The following is a 26,269-nucleotide window of genomic DNA, read 5'->3' as shown; positions in this document are numbered from 1 at the left end:
GCGCAGCATTACTGCAAGAGCACTGGGTGTGCTGCACAAAGTGCTTGCTGAAGAGCTCCAGAAAAACGTAGCAAGCATCTCTGCAGGTAACTGCAACACAGGTGCCAATGTAGGAGTTCAAAACACACCAACAAGATGTCAAAACCTGTTGGTACAAGTCCAGCAAAGCTGAACATGAATACTGTGAAGCACCAGCCGGCATCTGAAATCTCTAAGCACTTACGGTCACACAGCATGAAACACACAACAGTAAGAACTGGGAGAACCAACACAGGAAACTGAGGGGAACGGGGGAGCTGACAAACAGAGGTCAGAAGTGGCCAGGAGGTGATTTAGGAGTTTCAGGAGGACAGACAGTACCCCAGGTCCCACGTGCTCGGCAGCAAGCTGGAGCTAAATCCTGCGGCGAGGCCCTTGGTTCCGCAGCGCTCCTCTGGGCCGGGCCAGACACTCTAGAGTAACTTCAGATACATTTTTAACAATTGAGGGATTTGCGTAAGTTGCAAAGCACATTTCATACAGTCAATACACTATTCCCAAAATTTAATTCGATGGCACAGTCCATTTCATCTTATGCTGCTTTAAATTACACTATTCATCTGCCACAACTCTTGCCAACACTGGCCACCTGACTCTGCTGGCCCAGGAGCAGGCAAGTAAAACCAACTGCATGTCTCAGAATCCATCAGACCCTCTGCAAATAAGGCTGTTTCTGCAATCAATAACAGATAAGCCAGAGAATTCACTGCCTGCTGCTTTAAAAGGTATCAGGAGACAGAAGAAAATTCTTGCAGAGAAACCATAAAAAGCTGGGAAAGAACAAAAAATGAGAATGATTGAATTAAGGAAAAAAAGAAAGACTTTTCAGATTGTAGGCAGTTAAGATGTACTTCAAAAGTCTGTGCCAAGCCCAGACAGTTCCTAATTATTTAGCACAATGCTAATTTGTGGGAAGTCAGAAGAACTGGGGGGGGGGGGGTGGAACAAAATGAAAACAGAGATCAGTCAGCTGAATAGCTGAATATAAAACATTTTGGAGATTATTCAGCTTCATGATGTGACAATCAGTATGAGGATCTGAGCCTATCCATAAAGCAGAGGGGCCAAAGTACCTCTTCTGTTCATTGGAAAAAATTATGAAAAGCAGAGAGAACAACCTGTCCTCTTGTCAGAGACTTCTGCTGCAGGGATCTAGGAAACAAACCACATGCAAGCACATTCTGACACTGCAGACCCCTTGAAAAATTAGTATGCCATGGAGATATTCCACTACCGCTCTCATTTTATTCCTCTATATACAGGTTCAGGAAAGAAAAAAAATGCATGTTGCAAACAAGCCACACATTGTATTAAGGCAACCAGAAACTTGAGTTTAGACTAAAAAGTGGTATTATAAAGCCAGGATTAGGAGTAAGAGGCAGAGAATGACACGAAGCACCACACAATCCCCAGCACTACCCCTAATGCCACTTAAAATGTTAGAAGAGCATCCATCTTTATCCAAGAGGTCGTGTTCACTCCACTGCAGCGTGCAGGGCAGAAGGGCTTGCAGGCACCCAGAGGATGCCAAGATTTCACAGAGAAGTTGGAGCTGAAAGGCAACAGGAAGGCTTGTGTGGGAAATGGATGAAAGCTTCACGACGCTAGCAAGTATTTACTTTATTTTTTTTAAGTTATGTGTCACTTACATCACACACGTTTCCACTTCCCTGTGGTTTGCTGTCTTTTGGCTAAAGTTTTCCAGGCTCAGTTGGAAGGGAAAAAGACTGCTCAAGTCAAAGACAAGCACTCCCAACCAGCCTGGTACTCAGGCTCAAGCCTGAAAAGCAAGGCATGCTCTGTGAATGGTGAAAGAACACCCTAGCTTAAATAAATCACGCTAACAATGAAAGCCAAGCACAGATATGTTAAATAACTGTATTACACGCACATCTCCTTAGCCAGAAGTATTACTCAGCCAGGATTACTTAGCCTGCAATTCAGCTGTCTGCTGAAGAGGGTGGTCACAGCTTATCCACTGACACTTACAAGGAGACAAAATCTCATTCCATAGAAAAATTAGTGATCCCACAGCTGCATGGCATTCGGTACAGATGGAAGCTGAGGAGCATGTCACCTCTGTGCATGCAAACAAGGGGCTACAGCTACATAAGCAGAGCTGGCTGGACATGGTCCCTCAGCTCCTGACAGCCTTTGTACAGCCTCTCCTTTGCTAAGCCACAGCTCCTGCTCAGCAGCAGAACCACGAGTCAGCCAGGACAGCCACATCATATGAAAGTTAGGGGACAAAAGCTGTGAGTACCTATTAGTGCTTTCTCTACTTCACTGAAATGGTCAATCGAAAAACACATTCCTCTCACTAGAGATCAACACTAGACTTCAAACTCTCATCTTGTACTGCAAGAGGTGAGCAATACTTATACAGACATTTGCTGCACGTTTGCTCTGCCCTTTAACAAAGCAATGAAAGCACACAGCACTGAACGTAAGCGATACAGAGCACTGATACTTCACCTGTGTGACAAGCAAACTGTCTTACTTCAAACCAGAACTTCGAATTTTAGACATTTGTACTTCAAGCCATCGCTTCCATAAGCAACCTTACAATTTCCATAGGCATGAATAGATATTTCAGAAGCAAGCCTTCCAGAAAGCAGAATACCTCACATGTGTAGCAGGTGATTTTGTGCACTTTGCAAATACTCTCTGTGGAGTTCCAGCCTCTCATAGGTAAAGTTGAGATGTTAAACGTTCACACTATGCAGATAAACAAATTTATTATTATCTAGAGAAGTAATCAGTGTGACCCAGTGAGGCTTCTCATCTAAAATTAGAACAAGGATTCGTATTTTATTTCAAGCTCCAGTTGTTTTCATCACTGAGCTTTCAGCTCTGTCCCTTAAATAACCCACACACAACCTTCAGAACAGGACAGTGAATGCAAGCCTAATACGACCCAGGACGCCTGATGCTGGGAAGGGGAATAGGAGGAAAAGGAAAATAATCTCTTCTTTGGCAAAAGCACTGCTCCTGTGTTTATCACCCACCTACCTGATGACTGCAAAGAGAAAACCAAGCAGTGAACGAGATTGGGTTGGGGTTGGCTGTGCTGATCAGCCTCTAACCTGAGTACCAGAACTCGTATTTCTGTGACAGATGTAACACAAGGCAGTACCTGTCCCATGAATGACATCTCCCAAAATCTTGCCGATCTGGAGTTTCATTGCTTGCATTGAATACAAATGGCAGGACAGCAACACCCATCAAAAGGAAAAAAAAAATCACTGCCTCTGCATTATGCCAACATTCTTTCCCACGTCACCCTCAAAGGAAAATCAAACAAAAAGAAGTTGCTGTTCTATGATGGATGGACCAGTGTCACACTGCCATCATTGGCCTGGAGAAATAAGAGTATCTTAGTTCACAGCACTTGCCTTTGCCAAGCAACACATCTACATTTGCTGTTTGCCTGTCTTTCCTTCTACAGACGGGCATTCTCAGCTCTCGTGTTTTCTTCCAGAGCCACAGTGCATGTTTTGGGCAAACCAACTGCGTGTTTCCATGTCATCTGCTCAGTGCGAGTCCTGACGTGACACGACAGCAAGCACCACCAACCCGAGGTCCCATCCTGCACACCAGCCCGGCCCAGCCTCACCTCGCCCACTGTCAGCAGGAGCCTCAGGACGCCCAGCAGGGACACAGCCAACGCTCCGAATTGTGCTCCGCTCTGGCACAAACAAATCTGAATATTGAGAATGCAATGCCAACCGTATCATGTTAGTTTCAAATAAGTGCTTAATCTATTGGATCAGGTTTTGTTGTACGCTTTTTGTTGCTTACAGCACACCTGTTTGTATCCAGAACTGCGGCTGTGGCAGCTGTTCCTCCAGAACAACACAGAGCCATTCACCAATACCACACCACAGAGACAGAAATCTGCCCCTGCTTGTCCTCCACATCCAGGGATCATCCAGACCCCATCCCAGCAGCAGCTTTCCAAAATCCTCTCTGGGCAGGCTCACTTTTACACAGGGCACCACCACGGGGTGCGACGGTCCTGTTCCAATTACCTTCATGACACAGAATTTTTGCTTCTCTCCTTTATGTTCTTGCCAGTGGCGATCTGTTCCACACTTGTGCTCTCCGTGCCCTCTGTGATCCCCCTTTCACTACAGTTCACAACCTCTTGTGTATAGAATGTTGAAAGGGCAAAGGCTAAAAATGTCCTCCCAGCTGGGCCTCTGCCCTCGCACTGACTTGGCTTGTTTGTGACCAAAGATGAGCTCAACCTCAAAGTCAGGCCGAGGCAGAGCTTCTGGGCTATCAGAGTCCAGGGATCCCAAATAACAGTTCAGAAGGAATGTGGAGGAGGATGCACCTATTTCTAAATTCAAAGAGTGACTCTGCAGAGGTGCCTGCACGCCACCTACATGGTGCTTAGCAGTCATTTGCTCTGTATGAAAGAGCAGTAGGAAAAAAAAGATCAGGCGAGCCTGCTCTTGGCAGGGGTGGGAGGGAAAAGGAGAAAAACACCATCAGCTGCTGCAGGCTGAGCCGTGTGTATTTACATTTCACAAGCTAAACCATTTAGTGGTTTATTTACACACAATGTGCTTGGAGCAGCTAAAATGCCAGTTGTGTTTTATCTTGATTTTGTGGCAATGCACATAAGCCCTAAGAGCACACATGAACAGTCTGCAAATGAAACACAAACCTTACACATCTGGAAACATCCACAAACCAATACAACCCAGGGTTCAAAGGCAACCATCAAGTCACAATAAAGCAGTGCATGCTGAAGGAATTGCCCAGCCCCATCTAACTTTCATAACCAAGACAACCTACAGCAAGGCATAGGGGGCCCCGGGTCCCTCTGGGCTGCCCTTCCATGTTAGAGCGAGGAGGGAGCTGCAGCCAGCTCCATTTTATGCACATCTGATGGCAGGACGCCAACACAACTGTTGACTGAGCCAAATCTGGGCCCCCTTGAACTAAGCCATCACCTAGAGCAGTGTGGAAAAGCACATGCCTCTTGTGTCTGCAGCGGCCAAGTTCCTGAAAAGCATCCGAGTTGCAAGATAGCTGGTTTTTTTTCCCTTGACTCAGAAGAGGACTGATGTGTTAACTCTTTTATATACGCTCCCAGCTCAAAACTGAAAGGTTGCTATATGATGGAACCTGTTGCTATGAGATGCAGAGAATCAGGAGAGTTCCTCACAGTAAGGCCAGCCATTTGCTAGATAGCCCAAATGGCAGCTTGGGCCAACATGTGAACCCACAGGCAGCTGTCATTGCTCGCTCCAGCTTGTCAGCGCTCTCAGCCAAGGTGCAGGTGGCTGCCTTCCAACAGGAATCTCATGCTGACAACAGAGAACGCAGCACAGGCGAGGGACAGCCTTTTGGTCAGGTCGCTTCTTACCCTCCTTCCAAACTGATTCTTGGCAGTGAGCTGCCAGCAAGCATAGGCACTGTACAGAGAGCATCACTGGGAATTTCTCCAGAGTAAAGACTGCTCCTGAACCATTACCTGGCAGCAGAGAAATCCCTCTGCTGACTGCTGCTTTAATTATATAGAAAATCAGCTTTTGGTCCGTGTTCCATTATAGTAGTAGCAATAATTAAAAGTACTTGAAGCGAGGAGTCCTCTGAACCTGCTGTTCCATCCAGGCTTCTTGGCATCGCACACTTCCCTTCTTGACTGATATCCTCAGGGAACCAGGCCGACTGTTATTCTGTTCTGCTCCTGTTACAGGACTGTACTGCGCTCTCTCAGCGCATGTAAGCTGCTAGGTAATATTTGTGTTGGCAGCTGACTCGCATACTTCATGGAACCAGACCTCCATCTGACCCTCCACACAGCTCCCACACGCAACTGGGTCCGCTCCTTCAGACAGCTTCCTTCTGCTGCAACGCACGCCGTTCCTGTGCCCAGCCCGTCTGAAGGCTACAGATCCAGAAGAGAGCTGATGTGCTCAGAACGAGCAGCCGGGCTGCAAGAGGCGAGCCTGCAGAACATCTTCACAAGACCGACTGAAGAAAATGAGGGCAGAAATTGCATGTAGATGTCCTGGTTTTTCTCCTAAAAAGCTTGCTCTAACTAAACATTTCTGTAAAAAGAAAACTGAATTTTCTGGAAATTCTGTGAAAAAAAAGACACTAACACACAGATTTCTGTGATAAAACTGGTAGCTGTATTTTGTCTTTGTCCTTTCTTTTTATTTCCAAGAATATAGCCCAGCCTTAAATATTTAGGCAGTAACATCGCCTCAGAAAACAGTTTCACACCAGAACTCTTCCTTTTTGCCTAAATGACACCATCCATAGCAAAAAACAAACCAAAGTCATGTGTCCAGATGATCAGATTCATCTCTGCTACCCATTCACCCTGTGCCTATCAACAGCTCCATGTAAAGCCAGCAGAGCTAAACCAGAACAAAGCGATGCAGAGAACAGGAGTGCGATGGCCGCAGTCAGCCCAGGGCTGCAGGCACTGCACAGCGGAGGGAGAGACTCCGATGCCCCATCCCCCACCTCAGCAGATCCATGCCTTCAGTGCAGCATTATGGAAAACATCTCAATGTAGAACTCACTCAGACTGTGAAGATTTCCAACATTCTGAATTGGCATTCATCATTTTATTACTTCCTTCCACCAAATAATACAGTCATACGGAAGTGCATAACACAAACAAGCTGTACACTCTTTCCACTTGAATACTTGCAGCATTTTATCTCTTGTAAATTTAGATCCTCAGGTGAACTCGTCAAACAAAGAACACAGAACTGTATCATCCTTATATGTACGGGCTTTCCCCAGTTTGTCATCTTTGCGGGAAAAACTTCCAACGCCTGGAAAGGAAACGGATTGTCGACTGAATTTTGACTGCGTGTCGTACCTACATTTCAAAATCATAAAACGATGACAATTGTGTAGCACAGTCAAATATTTCTTCTCTCCATCTGATTCCCGTGAATAGCTTTTATATATCCTGCAGCAAACTCCCAGCTATCACATTTGCATATGCTATCTGTATTATTTCAGCAGCTCAGACTGAATGGAGAATTATTCTCTTCTCATTAAGCGACTCGCCATTTCTCTGAACAAAATAGAACTCAGTTTATCAACAAACCTTAGAAGAGGCTGACTTACCCATTTCGCACACAACACTCCTTTTCTCCCCATGAGATGAATTACAGCCAGGTGCCACACTCCTCGCTTCTCATCACTCCCAGCACCATCTGAGCGCAGCCACAGCAGTTATGCAAGGAGGTTCACCCAGGGTGACAGACAGCACCACATCCGCCTCCTTCCACAGCCACACCAGGTCGGTCTCCCACCATTCCCAACGACTGCACCCAGCGCTGCAGCTGTGCCGCTTGTGGGAACGGTGGGAGGGCACACGCATGCTGGGAGATTCACTTACACCAGCATCATCACCATCACACGGGCCAGCAGTGCTGCTCTGCATCAGCTTAGACACAACACTGAGATCCACAGCTTGCCTTTGGGCAGCTCTTGCAAAATCTGGCCTTTTATGACAATGGCTCCATTTTGCAGGTCAGAGGACTAGGATTACTTTGCCGAGATAAGCTCAGAGCCCTTTTATAACACTACAGAAGCATAATTCAGACAGACAAAACCACGTCCTATTCTATGCGGCGAGAGATCGAGGCCAGACCTAAAACCCGACGACGGACGTTTTTCCAGGGCAGACTTCAGCGTTCGCGCCCACACGGGCAGTAACAGAGCCGGTAACAGCGGGGGTCGGCGGGACCCGCGCTCAGCAGCCGGCCGCGAGGGCATTCCGCAGCATCCGTGGCCCCGAGCCGCCTCGGTACGGCGCAGGAACGGGCGACGAGGAGCCGCTGCAGAGAGCGTCAAACCGGCACAGCTCCGCCACGGCTCAGGGACGGGATCGCGGAACCGCGCCGCACCCGGCGGACCCTGCGAAGGGGCGGGAGCGGCGGTGGGCACGGGGAAGTTCAGGTCAAAACAACTGCCATCGTTTTGCCAACCGAGGCCTAACCCCGCCGGTGTGGCACCGGTGCCGCGGCTCTCCCCTGCCAGACGCACAGCCCGCTGCCCCCACCCCTCCGCGGCGCCCCAAAGGGAGGTGATGGAGATGATGGAGGTGACGGAGGTGATGGAGATGATGATGGAGATGCCCGCGGCCCCGCCGCCCGCCGCCTCACCTGGGCTTCCGCTTTCGGCGGGGCTCCTCCGCCGGGCCGGCAGTTCTGCGGGGACGACACAGCGGTGAGGGGCGCGCCGCCGCCGGGCCTGCTCCGCTCCGCGCCGCCCGTTCCTGCCCGCCCCGCCCCGACCGCGCCGCTCCGCCCCCCGCACCTGGAGGCCGGGCCGCAGCGGGGCAGGCGCTGCCGGACCGCTCCTCTCACCATCCGCGCCGCCCCGGGCGAGGCCACCGGAGCCACGGCCACCGAGGCTCGGGCTGCGCGGAGCGCGGCCGCCGCCTCGCGCCGGTCCCGGCCGGCCTCGCCCCGCCCCCGCTCCTTCCCGTTGGGCGAACGGCCGGGCCGGCGGCCGCGCGGTCCTCCGATTGGCGGAACGGGCCGTCGCTCCGCGCGGCCCTTCCCTCCCCGCGGTACCGCCCGTTCGGCGGGAGGCGGCCGGCGCGCGGCAGCGCCACCCTGCGGTGAGGCCGGGGAGGCGCGCAGACATCCGGGCCGCTCCACATCCCGCCCCGCATCCCGCCGCGCGCCCCGCCCTCACGTCCCCGCCGCTCCCGGGGGCGACCGCCGCACCTCGGTCGGAGCCGCAAAGGCGGCTCCGCGTTGACGGCGACCGCGCCGGCACCGAAGCGCCGCCGCCCCGCCTTCTCCGGCCGCGTCCCCGAGGGGGTGTGGCGGCGCGCCGCCCCTCCTCCTCCCCCCGCCTATTCGCGGGCTCCGCCGGCACAGCCCCTTCCCTTTTCCGCCCGGACCGCGCCGGAGCCGCCATCATGGTGAGTGCCGCGGCCCTGTCCGCTGCCATCCGCCGCCATCCGCGGGCCCTTGGCCGCCCCCACCCGCCCCCGCCGCGGCACCGGGCTCGGGACCGCCGCTATTGCGGGGTGGGGGGGGACGGGTCAGGGCGGGCGGCGGCGCGGGGCCGTGGGGCGGGGGAAGGCTCGGGATGGGGCTGACGGGCTGCCCGCCGCCCGCAGGCCAAGATCAAGGCCCGAGACCTGCGGGGGAAGAAGAAAGAGGAGCTGCTGAAGCAGCTGGACGACCTCAAGGTGGAGCTGTCACAGCTGCGGGTGGCCAAGGTGACGGGCGGAGCCGCCTCCAAGCTGTCCAAAATGTGAGTGCGGGAGCGGACCGAGGGGGGGGGGGTGGGAGCGGGGCCGGGGCTGCTGTTGCTGTTGCTGCTGCTGCTGCTGCGCCAGGCGGCGGAAGCGGCGCGATGCAGACTGGCTGTCACGTGGGCGCGCTGCTGCTGGGCGCTCCGGTTTGAAATGTCCGCCAGCCGCCCCTCTGAGCTGATCTGTTGTCATCCTTCGCAGCCGCGTGGTGCGTAAGTCCATTGCCCGAGTCCTGACCGTGATCAATCAGACCCAGAAGGAGAACCTGCGGAAGTTCTACAAAGTAAGTCTGCGCTTCTGCTGTAGTGGTCGCTGTTGTCCGGTCACAGTGGGGCCTGCAGCGGCCTTCCTGTGAGGCACGGCCTGCTTCTGGAAGGAGCGGTTCCTGCAGTGCAGATACTATTAACTAAGTGTTGGTTATGCTGCAAGTGACTGAGGGATTCTTGCTCTCAAGGCTTTTTGGTTACCTTCCTAATGTTACTTGTTAAGAATTTGGATTGTTTGGAAAAGGAGAGAAATAATGTTTCAAGAGGTAAGGTTCAACCTTACAACCAATTTCTCTGAGTCAAAGTTAATACAGCTGGTACAGAAGTTGGTATCACTCATGTTTTGCAGCAGATAGCTCCAGTTAAAAGAAACTTGAGGTGCTGCTGTGAGTCTATGTGCAGCTTGGCTCTCTGTGTGCTCATGCTTCTGATCCCTGTATTGCCATCTCTTGACCTCAACTCTCATATGTTTTGAAAACAGGGCAAAAAGTATAAGCCTCTCGATCTGCGGCCAAAGAAGACTCGTGCCATGCGGCGCAGGTTAAATAAACATGAAGAAAACCTGAAGACCAAAAAACAGCAGCGAAAAGAACGTTTGTACCCTGTCCGAAAATATGCCATCAAGGCATAAGAGTGCAGCGTACCGGAAGTTCCTAATTGCATTGGCTGAGTACGTGTCATTAAATAGAACTTTGTTTGGAAGGTGTCAGTGGTGGTCTCTTGAATAGCGGTGAGGTACAGATGTCATCAGTTTCGTGGAGAGGAACAGGATTCGCAGTGCCTCTCTGAGCTTTTACTGCTAACGAATCTACTAACACATTTTGCAGCTTAAGATTATTTTTTCTTTGTGAAGAGTGAACAAATGAATACAGATCTGTGGTTCAACTTAAAGTGTAAGGCAAAAAAATTTAATTTGAGGTTCATTTAAAATCGGAACTGTGCAGTTTACAGTCAGATTCATTGGGATTCATTGCTTAAGGAGCTCTAGAAAAAACATTTTTGTCTTGTGCCAGAAATTATGTGTTGTGGAGGTGAGCTGCTTTGCTGAGGGGTCCCAGTGGACTTCCTTGAAGCTGAAGATTTCCCTGGTCGCCTGGAAAGCTATGGTGTCACCTGCGCTGCAGCCTCTTCCAGCCGCTTTCTTTAACCTAGTATCTCCAGGGAGTAGAGCAGATACACGTGGCCCTCTGGTCTTGGACAAAAGGAGACCTGGGAACTGCAGCATTGTAGCTGAAATCTTGTCTTTGCATTATTACCTAGAGGATCCAATCTGCTCTACAGAGTCTGATTAGGAGCATGCTAAAGGATGACGCATTTCTTTGGCGTTCAGCACATAAACAGATTTCTGAGGTTGAGCAGCATGCTGTTCTGTGCTGCTGTCATTAACAGTATCACAGGCGTTGGATAGCAGATCCCAAGCCTCTCGCACATAAACCAAAAGGTCTGTTGTAAGATGTCCACGATAAGTTGTAGCAGCACTTTCCTTCCAGATGGTGCAGGGCTGCAGAGGGATTGCAGCAGGTGCCTGCAGACGGATGCTGTGCTCACCCAGAGAGTTAATAGTATAAAGATGACCCAATTCTAATAGCATGCAGGGCATTTCTTTTGAATGAGAATTGTCCTGTCAGGCCACTGCTAGCATGCGAGATGGGAAAGGAGGAAATTTGGTTACAGTTGAAGAGTTAGGATGGCATGAAAGTTTCTGACCAAGCGTGTGCATTTGGAGGCTGATTGCAGTGAAACAAAATACAGCAGCCAGGGCAGAGAAAGCTGGTTCAACCAGAATATTGTTACCTTGAGAGTTTGTAGGCACTCCCCCATCTCAGGGTTCCAAACTTTAACCTGTGAAGCACAGAACTGGTTAAGTGGATTTTCTGTCCCCTGCTGAAGTCTTTTGGAGCCCAGCATTCTGATTTTGCAGGCCTTTTTTGGTTCTGATGTAATGAAGAGTTGCCCAGTGCTGTGATGCAGCAGCGATGGCTTGTGTTAGTGAAGTTGATGTATTCAAATGGAATTCTGTACTCATCAGGGAGTCCTTCCAAAAGATTGGATCCAGATTCTGTTCAGGGAAAAGATCTTAATTCTGCCCGCTGAACTCAGCATACATATGAAGGATTTTTAAGCCTCAAATAAATTGTAACCAGAGGTCTAATTATGTGTGGTAAATTGAGTTTCCCATATATTGAGCTCTTAGGAGGGATAGCTTTGCAATGATGCTAATATTGGCTGTGATCACTTTGTTCAGAGCTCAGTGTGGACCTGAACATGATATGTTTGGCACTAAAGGAGACCCAGCCTGGCAAGCTGTGGGCTCAAGCCCTGCAGGGGTCCAGGCTGCTGAAGCACACTTTAAGATGGAGTATTGTGTGTGGAAGCTTGGGCTCCGTGAGGCTGACGCATTGCCTAAACAGAGATGGGGTTACAAGGTAGGTTGCTTCCCATTTCTGAATACCTTGCAGTGGCCAGCAGCAGCCCGTTAGGAGAAACAGGAGCTTTTGACCAGTGCCAGGAGCCCGATGCCTGAACAGGGAAGGAAAGGCTGCTCCTGCGTCCTGGCAATTGGGCAGCCTGTGCTCAGGTGAGTTTGGGCTTTTCTGGAGAGGCGTTCTGTGCCCCAGCACTGCTAGGGGCAGCACTAAGCCTGATGGCTCTTGGCAGCATTCCTGTCACGGAGGAGCAGACACGGGAGACGTTGTCCTGATGGCCCACAAGTCCTGTCCTGAGCACTGGGGTGTAAATTCCAGACTGATGTATGATCCCAGGAGCTGACTGCCTGTTGAGAGGAGCACGAGCTGTGCTGTGATTTGAAAGAAGGCAGGGAGAAGCTGAATGCAGAGCTGGAGGCAGCATCAGAGTACGCTTCACGTGTCGTGGCTGCTGCTGTCTGCCCCCAGCCAGGGATGTGACAGCAGCACTGCTTAGGGAGGATCTTTATAGAAGATCCAACGGGCTGTCCAACGCTGTCACTAACACGCCATTTATTAGTCAGTAATGGGGAGAAAAAAGAAAAACAGAAAGAAATTTAATTACCAGGCACTGACTATCCCAGGGAAAGTCACAGGTTGGGATAGCACTGCTGTGCTCAGAGAAGACAACTTGCAGAGACAAAATCAACAGCAGCTTGAAGCTGCCATCACTGAACGTCTGAGGTGGCAGCGCAGTGTGCTGCTGTTTGTGTGTCTGCAGTTCCACGAGGTGCAGTTATGAGCAGTAACTCGTTCCTTCCCTTCCCTGAGCACAGTGCTTCTGCTAAGGGTTCAGGTAGGGAAAGCATTTGTTGCTGCCGTCAGAACAAGAAGGATGTGCGTCCCCGGCCTTCGTGCGGAGCTTTGCGGGGCCGTCAGCAGTTCGTGCTCGTTCCCCCTTACCTGAGAGTCCCAGAGGACGGCTGTGTTGTCCCAACTCTCTGACGGCAGCTGTTTGCCGTCGGGTCTGGGGCGCACGCGCTCCTGCAGGGTCCTGTGAGGGCAGGCGGTGCGGCCCCGGTTGCGGTGCGCAGCTCGTGCCTGGACCCGCGGGTCGGAGGCCGCTGCTGCCCCGCACCGCTCGGAACGAAAAGTAGCTGCGCTGCGCGGCGGTGCGGTCTCGCGAAGCGCCGGGCAGAAGCGGCCGTCGTGGCAGAACCTGCGGTCGTTCGCGGGCCCCGCGGGGAAGGAAAAGGAGGATGGCGTCGGCGGGGGATCCGGCGGGACGGGGTTCCCTCTTTTCGGAGTGCAAGGCTCTTCCGGCGGGGCCGAGGAGCGGGGCACGCACCCACCTCCCGCCGTTCCTCTGCAGCCGCGCACCGGCCTCGCGACGAAGCGGCCGCCGCGCCGAGCCCGGCTCTGACCGCGGGGCGGCACCCGCGGGGCTCGGGCGGAGCGTCCTTCCCGAGCGGCCAGAGCCGGCTGCCGCCCACGGGATCGCGTGGCCCAGCACCGAGCGAGCGGACGGCGGGGCCTCGGGGTACGGGGTGGGCGAAGCGGGAGCGGAGCTGCGGGCCGTGCCGGCCGGGCCGGAAGGCCCGAGGGCCGTGGGTGCGGTGGGAAACCTTCCCCGTGCCGCTGCAGAGGCTGAGCCCAGGCCCTCACGTAGCCGGGACGGTGCGGACAGAAGGGTCAGGGAGGGCAATAAAAATAGACCGCTGCAGCTGGCTCCATCTTCAAAGCACGTTTGCAATGTGGGCACAGCACCAGAACACGCTCTCATCTGCTGCCTGAAGCACATTGCTCATTCCCCAGATCAGCAGCCCTGGCCAGATGTAAGAAGCAAGGGAAGGGCTGGTTCCCTCTGTTGAATTTTCCAGGTGCTGTGGATCCCATTGGCATGGCACTGTGGCCTCACAGTTCTCAGTGATGCCCAGAGGGGGGTTGTGTATGGCAGGTGGCCATGGAAGTGTGCTCTTTCCCCTACAGGAGGAGAAGCAGCCTTCCTCGTTAAGGCCTGGGGCTGGCACGGCTGGTGGAGCAGGAAATGGCAGCTGTGGACATGGAGCTCTGGAGTTGGAATGAGAGCTGAGGTGCTTGGCACAGGGCTGGTCCCCTCTAGAGGTTCCAGTGTGCCTGGAACTGCAGATCCAGGCAGGCACTGACCTTCCATCAGCCACAGTAAGGCTGCCTCCAGCTGGGAGAGCACCTGGAGCAGGGCCCACGCTGAGCATGGCACCTGCACCACATCCTGCACACAGCCCAGACGGTAACTGAGAAGGAAGCAGAGAAGGTTGAGGAGAACCGGGACTTATTTGGTTCACTACCCATCCTGCCAGTCCTCTCAGGATCAGTTTGTGCCCTGCTGACCAGAGGGTGTTTGTGGAGCAAAGGATGCCGTTCATGCAGCCACCCCCCACTCGGCCCCATCTATCCTTCCCTGGGTGCTGCATCACTGTGGCCTCAGGCCCTGCAGTCCCGCCATGTTCCCATCTCAAGCTACATTTGCTGCTCGCTGCCACGCGGAGGGATTTTAATCTCTTAATCACGTTATGAGCAGAGGTGGTGCTGGGCTCGCACAGGAGGAATGTCTGGAAGTCAGCTGCGTCTGGCACGGCAGGAGCCCATCCTGTCCCAGCCACGTGTCCTCACCACAGCCTGCCTGGTGACATCTGTCCCACTTGGCCCTGCCTGGCCAGCAGCACGAGGACGAGTGGCACTGTGCAGACCAGAGGCAGGCAGGGCTGCATCTGGCCCAGCTCTGTGGCGGCACCCAGGGAGGTTTCAGGCATCACTGAGCTGCGTGTTCCAGCCCTGAAAAGGAGCTGAGAGGCGGCTCCGTGGCTGCAGCTGTGGGGGAGCGCATGGCACACAATAGCAGAGAAAGGCATCAGGGTGACTTTCAGTTGAGAAGAAGACGGAGCGGTGGGGGGCCGGGGAAGCCCGGAGAACACATCATAATAACTCCTCGGGGAGACAAAGGCCCTTTGTTTTTGCTCACTGCTGGTGCTGTGTCAAGCAGGAGTGGGGCAGGCAGCAGGGATGCTTCGCAACGCCCACACAGAGCAAAGCCTCGGGATGGGGCGGTCGGTGGCGAGCTGCAGATCCACGGGACCAGGCTGTGGTGCCCAGGTGGGGCAGGGAGCCACTGGGGAAGGACTGCTCTCAGGAAACGTCCGTCACTCGGGCGCAGAGTTCCTTGTTATCTGGTGCTAATGGCAGCCCGGGCATGCTCTCAGAGGGGCGCTTCGCAGGAGGCCTCGAGGCTGCAATTAGCCAGCACTGCCCTCCAGCCACGCGGTTCTCATTAACCTCACCCTGGGAGCTCCCCGCTCCCCGCCCCTTCGGGCCCCACGCTCCCTCCTCTCGCCTGGCTCTGGGCAGCGGGACGGAGGTGCCGGTGGCACCGCACACAGGTGCCGTGCGGATGCCCGCGGTGTGGGAGCGCTGTGGCCGGGGACACGGTGCGGCCGTGCTTCATTTTTGCTGTTTTTTCTCCCAGCAGGAATGGAGAGATGCCCCTAACCCCAACCCATCGCTGGATTGGTGCAGCAAGAGAGCACAGAGCAGAACGGCAGCCCCCGCGGAAGAACAACAAAGCCCTGGAATTAGAGATGTGCTGGGAGTTTACTTTACTGCAAAAAAATGTCAGAAATCTGTATTGTTTGGACAGGGATTTGCTGGGGATCGTTAGATAAAAGCCTGGCAGGGACCCAGCCAGGGGGAAAACAGTCAGGCGGCTCCTTTCCCGCGGCGGGGACTGGCGGCTGAGCAGGGGATGCGCCGCACCGCGCCGCGCTGCCTGGCGGTGGCTGTTGGGCTTCGGGCAGGAGCAGGGCCGGGCAGGACGTCCTGCGGCCCCGGGACGGAGCCGGGCTGCCTTGCGAGGTGCCATCCTGGGCTGTTCCCAGCAGGAAGCTTCAGCCGTGCACTGGACGCGTGCTCTGCCCCAGGGCTGCTCTCGCCCCTTTGCCACCCGGGGCCCCCTGGCAGCGTCTCACTTGCCAGATTTTGCAGTGGGTCAGGGCAGCTGCAGCCGCATGTGCCCACGCTCAGCTGTTCTCTCTGTTCAGGTTGTAGTGAGAGCAGATTTCCTGGCACCATCCCAGCTCCCAGATGTTCCTCCTCAGGCTGCAGCTCCGACCTGGAAACAGCAAATTCCTCTTTTTTTCCTCAGGACAAGCCAGGCTGTGCTCCTGGCACTCAGCGCCTGCGGGCCGCGGCCATGGCACAGCTGCCAGGTGCCAGCCCAGCCTGGCTTTGGAAGGAACACACGGTCAGACGACGTGGCTATTTATCTGTTACTTTTTAATACTGTTCACTTCTAAATTGACAGAAACCAAGCCAAGCAATGCCCTACTGGGGAGGAGCACAAAGGCTGCAGCTCCCTGGCTACGTGCCCATCCCAGCCTGGTGTTGGGTGCTGGGTTCAGGCAGGGCAGAGCGTCACACCAATACTGCTGTGCCAGCGCACAGCTCCTGTGAATGCATTTAAATAACAAGCTAACGGGCTGCAAAAGCAAAGGCATCTTAATTGCGTCTTCTAAAATAGCAATCAGTGGCTGTTCCTCCCAGCGAGGCAGCACCCAAGTTGCACCCGCCCTGCAGGACGTGGTCCCAGGTGGGCCAAGAGCACCCAGAGCTGCAGCAGGAGCGGGGCCAGGCTGGGTGCAGCCACTCAGTGCTGGGGTGGGCGCCTGGTGTGGGGACCCACAGCTCCTCGCCCTGCCCCAGGGCTTCCAGAGCCGCCGGAGGTGGGACGTGGCCCAGCAGCCACCACGTCGTGGGGGTGTCCCCTCACCCCGGCGCTCCCCCAGCCCGGCCCCAGTGTGCTGCACACTGTGGGGCTTCTGGGTGGAGAGGGCTCCTGGGGAGCTGGGCTGTCCCCGCGGCCCTGGCCAGCACTCAGACCACAAAGTGCAGCCGGTATGTCATCTGATGGCCGTTGTCCCAGGCGTAGAGCACCTTCTCCTTGGGGTTGTAGTCAACCTGTGTGGTGAAGGCGTACTCGTTGAGGAAGGGCAGCCGCAGCTCTGCCTCGGTGTCTGTGTGTGTGTCGAAAGCATAGGAGATCTGCCCCTCCTTCTGGCTGGAGGTGTCCACGGCATACAGGATGCCGCAGATGATGAAGCAGTTCCCGTAGGCGTTGCGCTTCAGCCCCGTCCTCCAGGTGGTCTCCCTGCGTACTGACAGGTCCCCGGGGTCCAGGCGGCTCAGCACGATCACCTCCTGCTGCGTGTAGTCGTCGTCCGCCGAAGGGTAGATGACCCAGAGCCCGCTCTCATCCACTGCAAAGTCGATGTCTGAGTGCCCCCTCCACTTCCAGGGTGTCGTGTCCTCGTACACCACGTCGTGCAGCAGGGCCCATCCCGCCACATAGCGCTCCTTCAGGTCGTACTTGATGATGTTCTTGGTGAAGGCGCGGTTGTAGTAGAAGGCGCCGCGGTACACCACGTGTCCAGTGCCGATCCAGTTGTAAGGCAGCTTGTAGAGGTTGCTCCAGCGGCCTGGGAGGGGTGGGAGGCATTCAGAGCTCCTGGTGACCACAGCCCAGGCACGGAGCTGTGTCCCGTGCCGGGGTCACAGAGAGCCTGGAGGCCCTGCGCCACTACCGGCCCTCACCCTGCTTGAAGTTCTCCAGGCTCCTGAACTCCACCAGGCTGTTGCCATAGTAGTAGTTGGTGACATAGATGCGGTCATCCTTGGCCGCCGGGTCCTTCATCCAGGCCCCCTCATTGCGCCCGTAGCTGTGGTGCTCCGTGGGGGGGTCCACTGAGCGGATGGTGCCTTCGCACTCCACCTCCTTCACTGCAGAGGGAGGAGGAGGGGAGGAAGGCTCAGTGCTGCCAGAGACAGTTTGGAGCCGCCCGCACCACCCACCTTCACCCACCTCTGTTGGGCACTTCAGGGCCCCCGGTGCTGACAGCTCCACCCCCATGCGCGGTGCCAGGGTGGCTGTGGGCAGTGGTGTGCGGGGCTGGGGCAGTGCTGGGTGCAGCTGTGGTGTGGGGCACTGGGGGCTCTGCACGTGTGCCAGGCTGAGCCGGGGTGTCCGCGAGGCCCCGCTCCTGCTGCCGCTCGGGCACGGCCACCGCCCTGGCAGGGCTCTCTGTGCGGACATGCGGTGGGGTCAGCACTGGCCGTGGGGACCCACGGGATGGTGCCCGCAGCCTCACAACCCCAGCCTGAGCACTCACCACGGCTGCCGGCCGCCCTCTGCACCTCTTCCACCTGCCCAGCCTTGTAGTAGGTGATGCCCCGCACCACGGTCTGCTGCTGCGCAGGGAGCTTGGCCTTGGCCGTGGGCTGCGGGCCCCCTCTCTTGGCATTTTCCTTCTTAGGCTTCTCAGGCTTTAGTGGTTTCTCCTTGGGTGTGCGGACAGGCAGTGCCTTGCGGACAGCAGGGAACCGCGCCGCCTCCTTCCCACGGCTGCCTGCCGTGTCCTGGGGGAACCCAGTCAGAGCCCTCCAGTCCCTTCCCACGATGGAGCTGTGGGCACTGCTGCAAGCCTGCAGCATAGTGGGGCTGGGGGTACCTGTGCTTTGCTGTCGGGAGCGGCAGCAGCGTCCTTCTGCAGCAGCTGGTAGCCCAGGTTGGAGATCTCCTTCTTGATGCTGATCATGATGTCAGAGTAGTTCTCATAACGCTTCATCTGGTCGGCGAGGTGCAGGACGCTCTCCTTCATGATGTTGTTGTCCCGGCTCAGGTTGGTCTTGATGGTCTGGCAGAGAAACAGAGAGGGAGAAGAGAGGAAGAGGAGAGTAGGTGTGGAGCTACAGAGGAGCCCGCAGCATCCCTTGAGGACCCGAGCAGCCAGGTGACACCTGGCCACAGTTTGTGGTGCTGCTGGGCTGGGTGCAGGCACACAGTGGGGAAGGTGCTTACCTCCTCCAGCGTGTTCATCTGGGCCACCACCTTACTGATGTAGGAGTGCACCTTCATCAAGTCCATGCTGTAGAGCGTTCCCTCCAGTAGGTCCACCATAGACTGCAGCTGCGGGGGGAGAGCCAGGCTGGGGTGGGGAGCACAGGGCCCCAACCTACGGCTGTGGTGCTGTGGGGCCGGGAGCTACCTTGAAGAGCTCGGGTGCCTGCTTCTTCAGCTTCTCCATCTTCCATTCGTTCTCACAGGGGTTGAGTGAGGAGGGCGGCGCAGTGCAGGAGCACTTGCAGTCAACCCCTGAGCTCACCGTCTCCACAGTGTAGAAGTCCTCCACACGTGCGCTGCCATCCCTGACGCGGCTGCAGGCGTCCTTGCTGAGCGGGCGCAGGATGCACTTGCAGCGGCAGTCAGAGCCCTCCGAGGTCATCCGCACCTGGTCCTCGCCCAGCGCCTGGGGGGATGCAATGGGGGGGATCCCGTTGCCACCGCTGGGCCCCTTCCACTGCATGTCCCTCCCCAGAGGCTCCTGGCCACAGGGCACGGCCCCAACCCAGGCTGCTCCGTCCCTGTCCCCCACCAGAGTGACAGTGACAAAGCCCAGAGCTCCTTGCCCACGCAGCAGGATGCCACGTGCCCAGGCACACGGTGTCCACTCCTGCTGCCATCTCCCAGCTGCTGGCCAGCCCCAGGCAGGCAGCTCTGCCCTCAAGTGCTGCAGCATGGCCGGGGGAGCCATGGAGCTCACACCCCACACAGGGCCGATTGTTCAGCCGAGCTGCAGCCGCCCTGGGGTGAGCTCGGCTCTGCAGATGGGCTCCCCCACAGCCCACTGCGCATCAAGGGCTCCCTTGTTCCCACACAAGGCCCTGATGCACGCTAGCGAGCCCAGGGTGCTGTCGGCTGCCTTTTCCAGATAAGGAGCTGCTCTCTCTCCAGCCGTGTTTGGGAACAATGCTCCCAGCACGCGGGCTCAGTGATGCTGTGCGTCACCCAGTGCAGAGATGGCTGCACTGCGGCTTCAGCATGGGGAAAACCACTTGCTCCTGTCCTGCACTGCTCACCACGTGCTGTGAGCAGGGCTGTGAGCAGGGCTGGAAGATGCAGCACAGCAGCTGCAGCCGAGATTTCTCCACCCTGGGCCAGCACCACAGCAGAGTGACGCCAGTGGAGCAGAGAGGGCTGCCTGTTCTCTCACACCCATCCATGAAAAAAAAAAACTTTGTCCAAGCTGGTTTTGGCTGACACTGGCTTGGAAAAAGTGGTTTATGTGTGCTATAGGCTGTGTTGCAGGCTGCCTGAAGGGCACGCACTTCCCTGGGGGTCAGCAGGAACTCCTCTATAGGACCAGTCCTGGGAACACTGTGAGTTGGTAGGGCAGTGGCAGGGCCAATGCTCCATGGACACAGCTCCAGTGGGGAAACTGGGCAGTGCCTGCAGACATGAGCACAGCGATCACTGCCTCTGCCACTCATGTCTGTGTTCTAGCGAGTCCCTCTGTGAGGGAATGCAGAGCTCAGTGCTGCTCTGGGGCTCAGGAAAGAGCAAACCCCGGGTGGTGGGTTTCCGTTGGGACTCGGGCTGGGCCAGGTGGTAACCTAGCTGGGTTGGACAAGGTCTGCCCTCAGCTCAGCCCACCCCTACAGCCCGTGGGCAGGAGCAGGTCCTGGTGCTGTGAGGGGAAGGCAGTGTCGGGACCTCTGGGAGTGTGAGGACCCTGCGGCCATGGGATCAGTGTGACTCACTCTGGGAACACCCGGTGGCAGGGCTGGGACATGGCTTTAACTCTTGTTGTCCCATCCTCCACACCCCAGGAGTGCAGTGTGGCGTGGGAAAGGGCAGTGCTGCAGCATTTCTGCCAGCACTGTGCCTTCCTGACTCAGTGGTGGCTGAGAACAGTGACCAGCACTGCTCCTTCGGCCCCCCACGAGCCGGAGGTTCTCCTTCCTGAGGTTGCAGCGAAGCCCCTCTGTTTTGCATTTCTTTTCATAGGGAAACGAAGGATTCGGCAGCTGGGAGGAAACCATTCGGCTGCTGGCAGTGCTGCAAAAGGAACAGGATCTCGTCAACCTCTGCAGGGCGCCGCGGGCAGCGAGAGATGTGGGCAGGGAGCGGATCCCCTTAGCAAACACTGCAGCTCCAAGCCCTGCTGACCTCCCCAGGGCCGTGTCAGCACTTGTGCAAACACGAGGGAGGGCTGCGAGCATCTCCCTCCATCTCTGCATGGGCTGAGCCAGCAGCACAGCCCTCCCGGACAGGGAACCCCGTTGCTGGCTCAGCCCATGCAGAAATTCACATGCACAGCAGCATCCCAAAACCATGAGAGCAGCAGCCCCAGCCCTCGCAGTCGTGCACCTTCCAGCCGGTGGCAGCTTCCCGTGGGAGCAGAGCAGGCCGTGCCATTTCCCTCCCATTGCTTCTTGGCAGCGCTGCTCTGGGGAGGAACGGGGCTCAGCGTCATGCTTAGGTGGGGCGTGCACAGTGCCGGAGCGCTGCTGTGCGTTGTTTGCGCTGCGCATGGAGTTGAGCAAACCGAGGTGGGAAGCGGCATTAGCTCCTACAGCCAGCCAACAAGGGAGCTCCTTTGCACGGGCGGTAACATTAATCCCCGTTCTGCCCTCTCAACGGCTTCCTTAAACAGGAACCATATGTTCTATTTATACATGAAAGGTTATAAACAAGGAAGTCTTAAAACACGGTCCTCTCACTGCGGAGGTCGGTGTCAGGAGCATCAGCGGGGACTGTACTCGGCGTCCCTCCCTGCTCAGTGCGGGCGCTGCTGCCGAGGCCGGCGGACACCCAGCGGCTCCGTGGGGCGGCCGCAGCCCCGCTTTCCCGTGCCGTGTCCGTGCCGCGAGCCGCGGAACTTTCCCAGCGCTGTTTGCGTTTCTGGGACCTACGCAAAAGCGCTCCCACGAGCGCTGAATTTGTGCCATTTGGTGAAAGAGGGACCTTCGCCAATGAGCGCCGGGCAGCGTTCGCCACGATGCGATTTCTGCCTGGGGGTTTGCGCGGTGAGGGGCACCGCGGAGGAGCCCCGTCGCTCTCCGCCCTCGGGCGCTCGGCACAACGCGGCCCGCCCCGACGCGCGGAGCCGGGCGAGAGGCGGCTGCGGGACGGGACGGCGTGCGGGGCTCAGAGCCCCGAGCTCCGCGTCGGGAGCCGCCCCGTACGGCGCAACCGGTGCCGCACCGCAGGAACCCGCGCCGTCCGTCTCCCGAGCCGCGCGCGGGGCGCTTCTTCCAGGGCTCCGCTCGCGGCACCAATCCCCGCCCGACGGCTCCCTGGGCTCCGCCCGTGCCGCGCACCTGAGCCCCGCGTTCCGGCCGCTCCTTACCGTGACGGCGCCGCGCGCCGCGGCCAACGCCGGCAGCAGCAGCGCCGGGAGCAGCAGCGCCCGCATGGCGAGAGCGGCGCCGAGCGCCCGCACCGAGCGCCCGCTCCGCCCGGCCCTCGCGGGGAGGAGCAGCCCCGCCCCAGCCCCGCGGCGGCACCGACCCTGAGCTTCTCCTCGTCCCGCCCCGGCGGAGTGCCCGGTGCCCGCCCTGGGGCCGGACGGTCTCGTGCTGCCCGTGGCTGCTTTCGCCGTGCCGTGCCCCGTTGCCCCGCGCCGCTGCCCGGCAGCCCAGCCCAGCTCAGCCCAGCCCAGCCCCGCCTCGGCCCCCCCACGGAGCGGAGTCCCCGCACCGCGCCGCCTCGAGCCCGGCCGCCCCCTAGCGCCGCACGGCCCCGCGTGGGACGGGGCGGGGCGGGGGGGCGGGGCCAAAGCGCTGCGGGGCGGGGCGGCCGAAGGCGGAGCCTCTCTCCCCGCGGGGATATCCGGCGGCGCGGGCGGACTACGCTTCCCGGCGTTCCCCGCGGGAGGCGGGGCGGCCCGGCACGGCCCGTGCGCGGCGCCCGCAGCGGCGGCTCGGGGCTGTCAGCAGCGCCCGGAGCGGCCATGGGGCAGCGCGGCCGCCGGGGCCCCTGAGAGCCGCCGCGCCCCGGCCCCGGCGCCGCCATGGAGCTGGAGCCGCCCGCGGAGCTCCCGGAGCCGCGCGCCGCCGCCAAAGGACCGCCCCGCAACGGTGAGTGCGTGCGCGGGGCGCGGGGCCGAGGGCGCTGCGGGGCCGCCGGGCCGGGGGGCTCGGGGCGCGGGCCGGGCCCGGCCGCGTTGTGGGGGCGCGAGGCGGTGCGGGGTGGTGCGGTGTCACGTTGCGGTCCGGCCCGGGTCCCTTGGGGGCGCGGGGTCCGGTGGGGGCGCAACAAAGGCCGCGGCCGCGCTGCCCCCTCCCGGCCCCGCGCTTTGTGCCCCGGGCGCTGCCCCGGCCCTGAGCGCCGCGGGCGGGAATCCGCGCTGGGGGGAGCGCGGCTCTCCGGGGGGCGGCGTCGCCCGGCGGCGTTGCCCCGCGTCGCTCCCGGTGCCGCCCCCGCGCCGCCGCTCCCCGCGTTTCGGGCCGCGCTCCGGGCGCCGCAGGCACCATTTGGGCCCTTTTACACTTCCAGTATGCAGCTGCCGCATCTGCACTTGAATGTCCCTGCCAATTTTTATGGCTTACGATTGCATTTTACCATCTTAAGGCACTTTTCTCTACAAAGGATTCTCTCGAACAAAAGGGGCTCCTTATCGGGCAGTGCGGTTTTTGCTGCCTTCCAGCGCTGCCCTGATGCACCCAATACTGAGATGTGACCATCTACGAATGTCCCTTGGGGCCGTGACCCTCAGCACGGAGTTGCTGGATACGTTTTATCTCCCTTAATTAGATGTTCAGTTGGATGAGAAGCATCACATCTTTTCTTTTGAACTTTCTGCCTTGGTTTGGGAGCTGATGCTGCCGTGGTCCCCATTCAGCAGCGTTAGCAGTTTGCCCATGCTCACTGATTTCCCTATAGAGATGTGGGACTTGGGGTCCCTTTTGTTTGCTCCCACTTGTTTCCTGCAGCTCAGTGCAGGCGTTGCTGCCAGTACCTGCAGCCTGTCCTGCTGCTCCATGGGTGATGTAACCCTGGTGCTGCTTTGCCTCCAAAATCATGGAGTGCTGACGCTGTGCGGAGCTGCTGTGCGACCTTCAGCCTCTGCCTGGCCGGGTGCAGCGGGGCGATGGGCTCGGCTCTTTGCTGGCTCAGAAAATACCTGCAAATGGCAATGGGGTACGGGCTGGGAGAGCTTCCCTGCCTAACAAAGGTTCCTAGCCCTTCTGGTGCTTCGAAGTTTGGTATCTATGCTCACTCTTCAAGAAAACAATTGAACTTTATGGCATTGTGTATAAAAGCAGGCTACATTAGCAGTGGCTGTGTTAAAACCCATTAATGAACTTAAGCCCTACATGTGGCTCCTGGTTAACCCTGAGTGGACTGCTGGGGTGCGCTGCTGGCGGTAGGGGGGGAACCCCAGCACTGCTTTGAAATGCAGCCGTGTGGCTGTGGGTCAGCAGTTACAGCCTTGCTGTCGGAGCTGTATTTTGGGCACTCTCACCTTCTGAGAGGATTTCCCCCCGCATGTAACAAACACACTCTGTAGTACCGCATATGGAAGGCAATGGGTGAAGTACGTTATTTTTCAAAGTCACGAGTTCACGAGGGCGCCAATTTCTCCTGCAACAGAAGCAATTTCTTCCTGGCAGGATCCTCCTGGAGACCGCTTTCTCTATGCTTTTATTTGGTATGTTTTTCTTCTGTCAATAAAACATAAAAATAATCAGAGTGGCATCAGAGATGTTATGTTCAGTGGGATCAGTAGCAAAGCAGCCATCTGGAGATGAGGCGATGTGTGCTTTGCTGTGCTGTAAGGCGGATGTGTCGGGAAAGCAGCAGAGCTCCTCGAGTTCCTTAAAGTCAGGCAGGTCTCCGTTTGTGTGAACCATGTGGCAGAGAGAAGGGAGAGCTGAGGGACCGCAGAGATGTGCTATGCTCTAAGAGAAGTCGCTGCTCGCGCCCTTCCCTTTGCCGCAGCTCTCTTAGAAATGTTACTGACGGTTTTAGTGGCTCTTTATGCTTGGTTGCTTTGCATCTGATGAGATAAGCCTTTGCCTAACAAAGGCTGCTTCGTGGATATCGCTGGGTCCTGGCTGACTCGCTATAAACATTTCTTTGAAGCTTTGGGAAGGAAAACAAATTGAGTCGTGGAATGGCATTGCTGCTAAAGTCAGACTGAATCCAGAAGTTATGGTGCGAGTTGGGCACGGTGCCGGTCTGTGTGGCAGAGATGGTCTCACACTGCAGTGACAAACAGCGCGGCTCTGCGCTCACTGTGAGGAATGAGGTCGGCAATTTAGGAAGAACCAATTCCTCCATTTTGATTTGACATTGAGGTGGAAAAATGCCTCTTGGTGTGAAGTTGGAATTCAGTATTGATGGCTTCTGTAGATCATTAATCGGGAAAGGCTTCGTGCGTGTCTTTGTGACTGCGATGTGTGTTTGGCAGGAGTGTGACACTGCCGCCGTCGTTTTTCTTATTTTGCTACGAGGTGTAGAAATGCTCCACCACAGGAACAGGAGGGACTCTCCCGTTCAGGACAGCCCTCCAGCTGTCGGGGAGCGGGGCTGTCCTGCTGCTGTGTCTCTGGCAGGTCGCTTTTGGTAGCTTTTTTCAGGAGGAGAATGAGGAAGAGGTTCAGTAAATTACTGTTCAACTCTTTCGTGGTGGCGGCTTCAAAAAAACGTGTTTAGGCTGCATTCTCTGAGAATGAGAGCACAGTTTATCCTGTTGATAAACTGCGTATTTAAATAAAGCCTTCAGCAGTGTAATCTGGTAATTCTAATGAAGTCATTTACATAAAGAATTGGCCCCGGATCTCATCAGATGGCTGCTGGTGAGCTGCGGTGCATTCTTTCCCTCCAGCTGTATTAAAGTGGCCTTTTGATCCTTTTTTTTTTTCCTTTAAGCACAGTGGTTATCACTTTGCGGAGTTAATTGAGAAAAGGAAGTTGGGGGACAAGAGCACCCTTCAAGGTTTAGCTTAAGTCTTCATTATTGAAGTTCTAATTACCTCATTAAAAAAAAAAGCTTTCAGATTTTACATTGAAATTGTTTTCGTAGAGGAAATGCGCTGCCAGTAGGACAGCTTCAGTAAGATTCTGCACTGGTAAATGATTACCAATAACTTATCTTGAAAGCAGTGTGTCTGCAGTGCCTTAATGATGCTCCAGCCCTGCGATAAGGTGGCTGCGTGCACTGAGGGTGGATGGACCCCGCGTCCTTCAGACACTGCAGGAGTTGTTCTGCTTTCTGTTGCCTCATCATCCTGATGACTCCGTGTGAGTGCTGCTGCTTGGAGGCATTTCTGTCTGTGTGAAGGTGTTTTAAGCTGTTCTTTATTTCCCTTGTGCATCGGGGGGGAAAAAAAAAAGCTAAAAACTCTCCCAAGCTGTAATATGAGGTGACTGAGAGCTGCTGCTGTGTCATTGCCTTGAGATTCCTCCTCCTATTGAAACTTGG

At 56.5% G+C, this 26,269-nt stretch overlaps 4 protein-coding genes across 9 annotated transcripts in view; 2 read left to right on the top strand and 2 right to left on the bottom strand.

Annotated features, from left to right (window-relative positions):
• Nucleotides 1–8,840, bottom strand: part of SCAI (suppressor of cancer cell invasion) — a 30,881-nt gene extending 22,041 nt beyond the window's left edge. Inside the window, exons 1-3 of one of the 3 annotated variants that reach the window (XM_052667705.1) lie at nt 8,763–8,840; nt 8,193–8,237; nt 361–461 (exon numbers count right to left, since the gene is read on the bottom strand). Coding sequence is in view for 1 of the 3 variants with exons in the window: in XM_052667704.1 (XP_052523664.1) it covers nt 8,193–8,237; nt 8,347–8,399 (98 nt within the window). In the remaining 2 variants the exon portion in view is untranslated. Of the gene's footprint in view, nt 1–360; nt 462–8,192; nt 8,317–8,346; nt 8,441–8,762 lie in introns of those variants that run through there. The other 2 variants (XM_052667704.1, XM_052667706.1) reach the window with 2 other exon arrangements.
• Nucleotides 8,841–8,843: 3 nt separating this feature from the next.
• On the top strand, nt 8,844–10,269 carry RPL35 (ribosomal protein L35). Its single transcript, XM_052667707.1, has 4 exons — nt 8,844–8,962; nt 9,164–9,300; nt 9,503–9,584; nt 10,049–10,269. Exons 1-4 carry the CDS (start codon nt 8,960–8,962, stop codon nt 10,196–10,198), a joined length of 372 nt encoding a protein of 123 aa, XP_052523667.1. The 5' UTR covers nt 8,844–8,959; the 3' UTR covers nt 10,199–10,269.
• A 5,990-nt stretch (nt 10,270–16,259) lies between these two features.
• Nucleotides 16,260–22,308, bottom strand: OLFML2A (olfactomedin like 2A). 2 transcript variants are annotated; one of them, XM_052668848.1, is made up of 8 exons: nt 22,190–22,308; nt 19,046–19,306; nt 18,859–18,966; nt 18,509–18,694; nt 18,170–18,416; nt 17,863–18,081; nt 17,595–17,780; nt 16,260–17,479 (listed from the first exon to the last, which is right to left on the bottom strand). In XM_052668848.1, exons 1-8 carry the CDS (start codon nt 22,253–22,255, stop codon nt 16,878–16,880), a joined length of 1,875 nt encoding a protein of 624 aa, XP_052524808.1. In that variant the 5' UTR covers nt 22,256–22,308; the 3' UTR covers nt 16,260–16,877. The 2 variants fall into 2 exon arrangements, with proteins under 2 accessions (XP_052524808.1, XP_052524807.1); XM_052668847.1 differs by lacking the exon at nt 22,190–22,308 and having other exon boundaries at nt 19,046–21,873.
• A 495-nt stretch (nt 22,309–22,803) lies between these two features.
• The window catches only part of NR6A1 (nuclear receptor subfamily 6 group A member 1), a 65,781-nt gene continuing 62,315 nt past the window's right edge, over nt 22,804–26,269 (top strand). For 2 of the 3 annotated variants that reach the window (XM_052667988.1, XM_052667987.1), the window contains exon 1: nt 22,824–22,919. In XM_052667988.1, coding sequence (XP_052523948.1) covers nt 22,853–22,919 — 67 coding nt within the window. In that variant the 5' untranslated portion in view covers nt 22,824–22,852. Of the gene's footprint in view, nt 22,920–26,269 lie in introns of all 3 variants that reach the window. The other variant, XM_052667989.1, reaches the window with a different exon arrangement.

This window comes from Tympanuchus pallidicinctus, unplaced genomic scaffold, assembly GCF_026119805.1.
Source record: "Tympanuchus pallidicinctus isolate F22 unplaced genomic scaffold, pur_lepc_1.0 scaffold8, whole genome shotgun sequence".
In the NCBI taxonomy this organism is placed as follows: Eukaryota; Metazoa; Chordata; class Aves; order Galliformes; family Phasianidae; genus Tympanuchus; species Tympanuchus pallidicinctus.
Note: the sequence above shows the minus strand (reverse complement) of the source record. Positions and strands in the feature narration are given on the sequence as shown.

Coding starts and splice junctions, on each gene's coding strand:
- RPL35 (XM_052667707.1), top strand. Junction 9,301..9,502: donor GCCTCCAAGCTGTCCAAAAT/GTGAGTGCGGGA, acceptor CATCCTTCGCAG/CCGCGTGGTGCGTAAGTCCA. Junction 9,585..10,048: donor ACCTGCGGAAGTTCTACAAA/GTAAGTCTGCGC, acceptor TTTTGAAAACAG/GGCAAAAAGTATAAGCCTCT.
- OLFML2A (XM_052668847.1), bottom strand. CDS start 19,591: ATGGCTCCCCCGGCCATGCTGCAGCACTTGAGGGCAGAGCTGCCTGCC. Junction 18,695..18,858: donor AGATGAACACGCTGGAGGAG/GTAAGCACCTTC, acceptor TTTCTCTGCCAG/ACCATCAAGACCAACCTGAG. Junction 18,082..18,169: donor GAGGGCGGCCGGCAGCCGTG/GTGAGTGCTCAG, acceptor ATGTCCGCACAG/AGAGCCCTGCCAGGGCGGTG.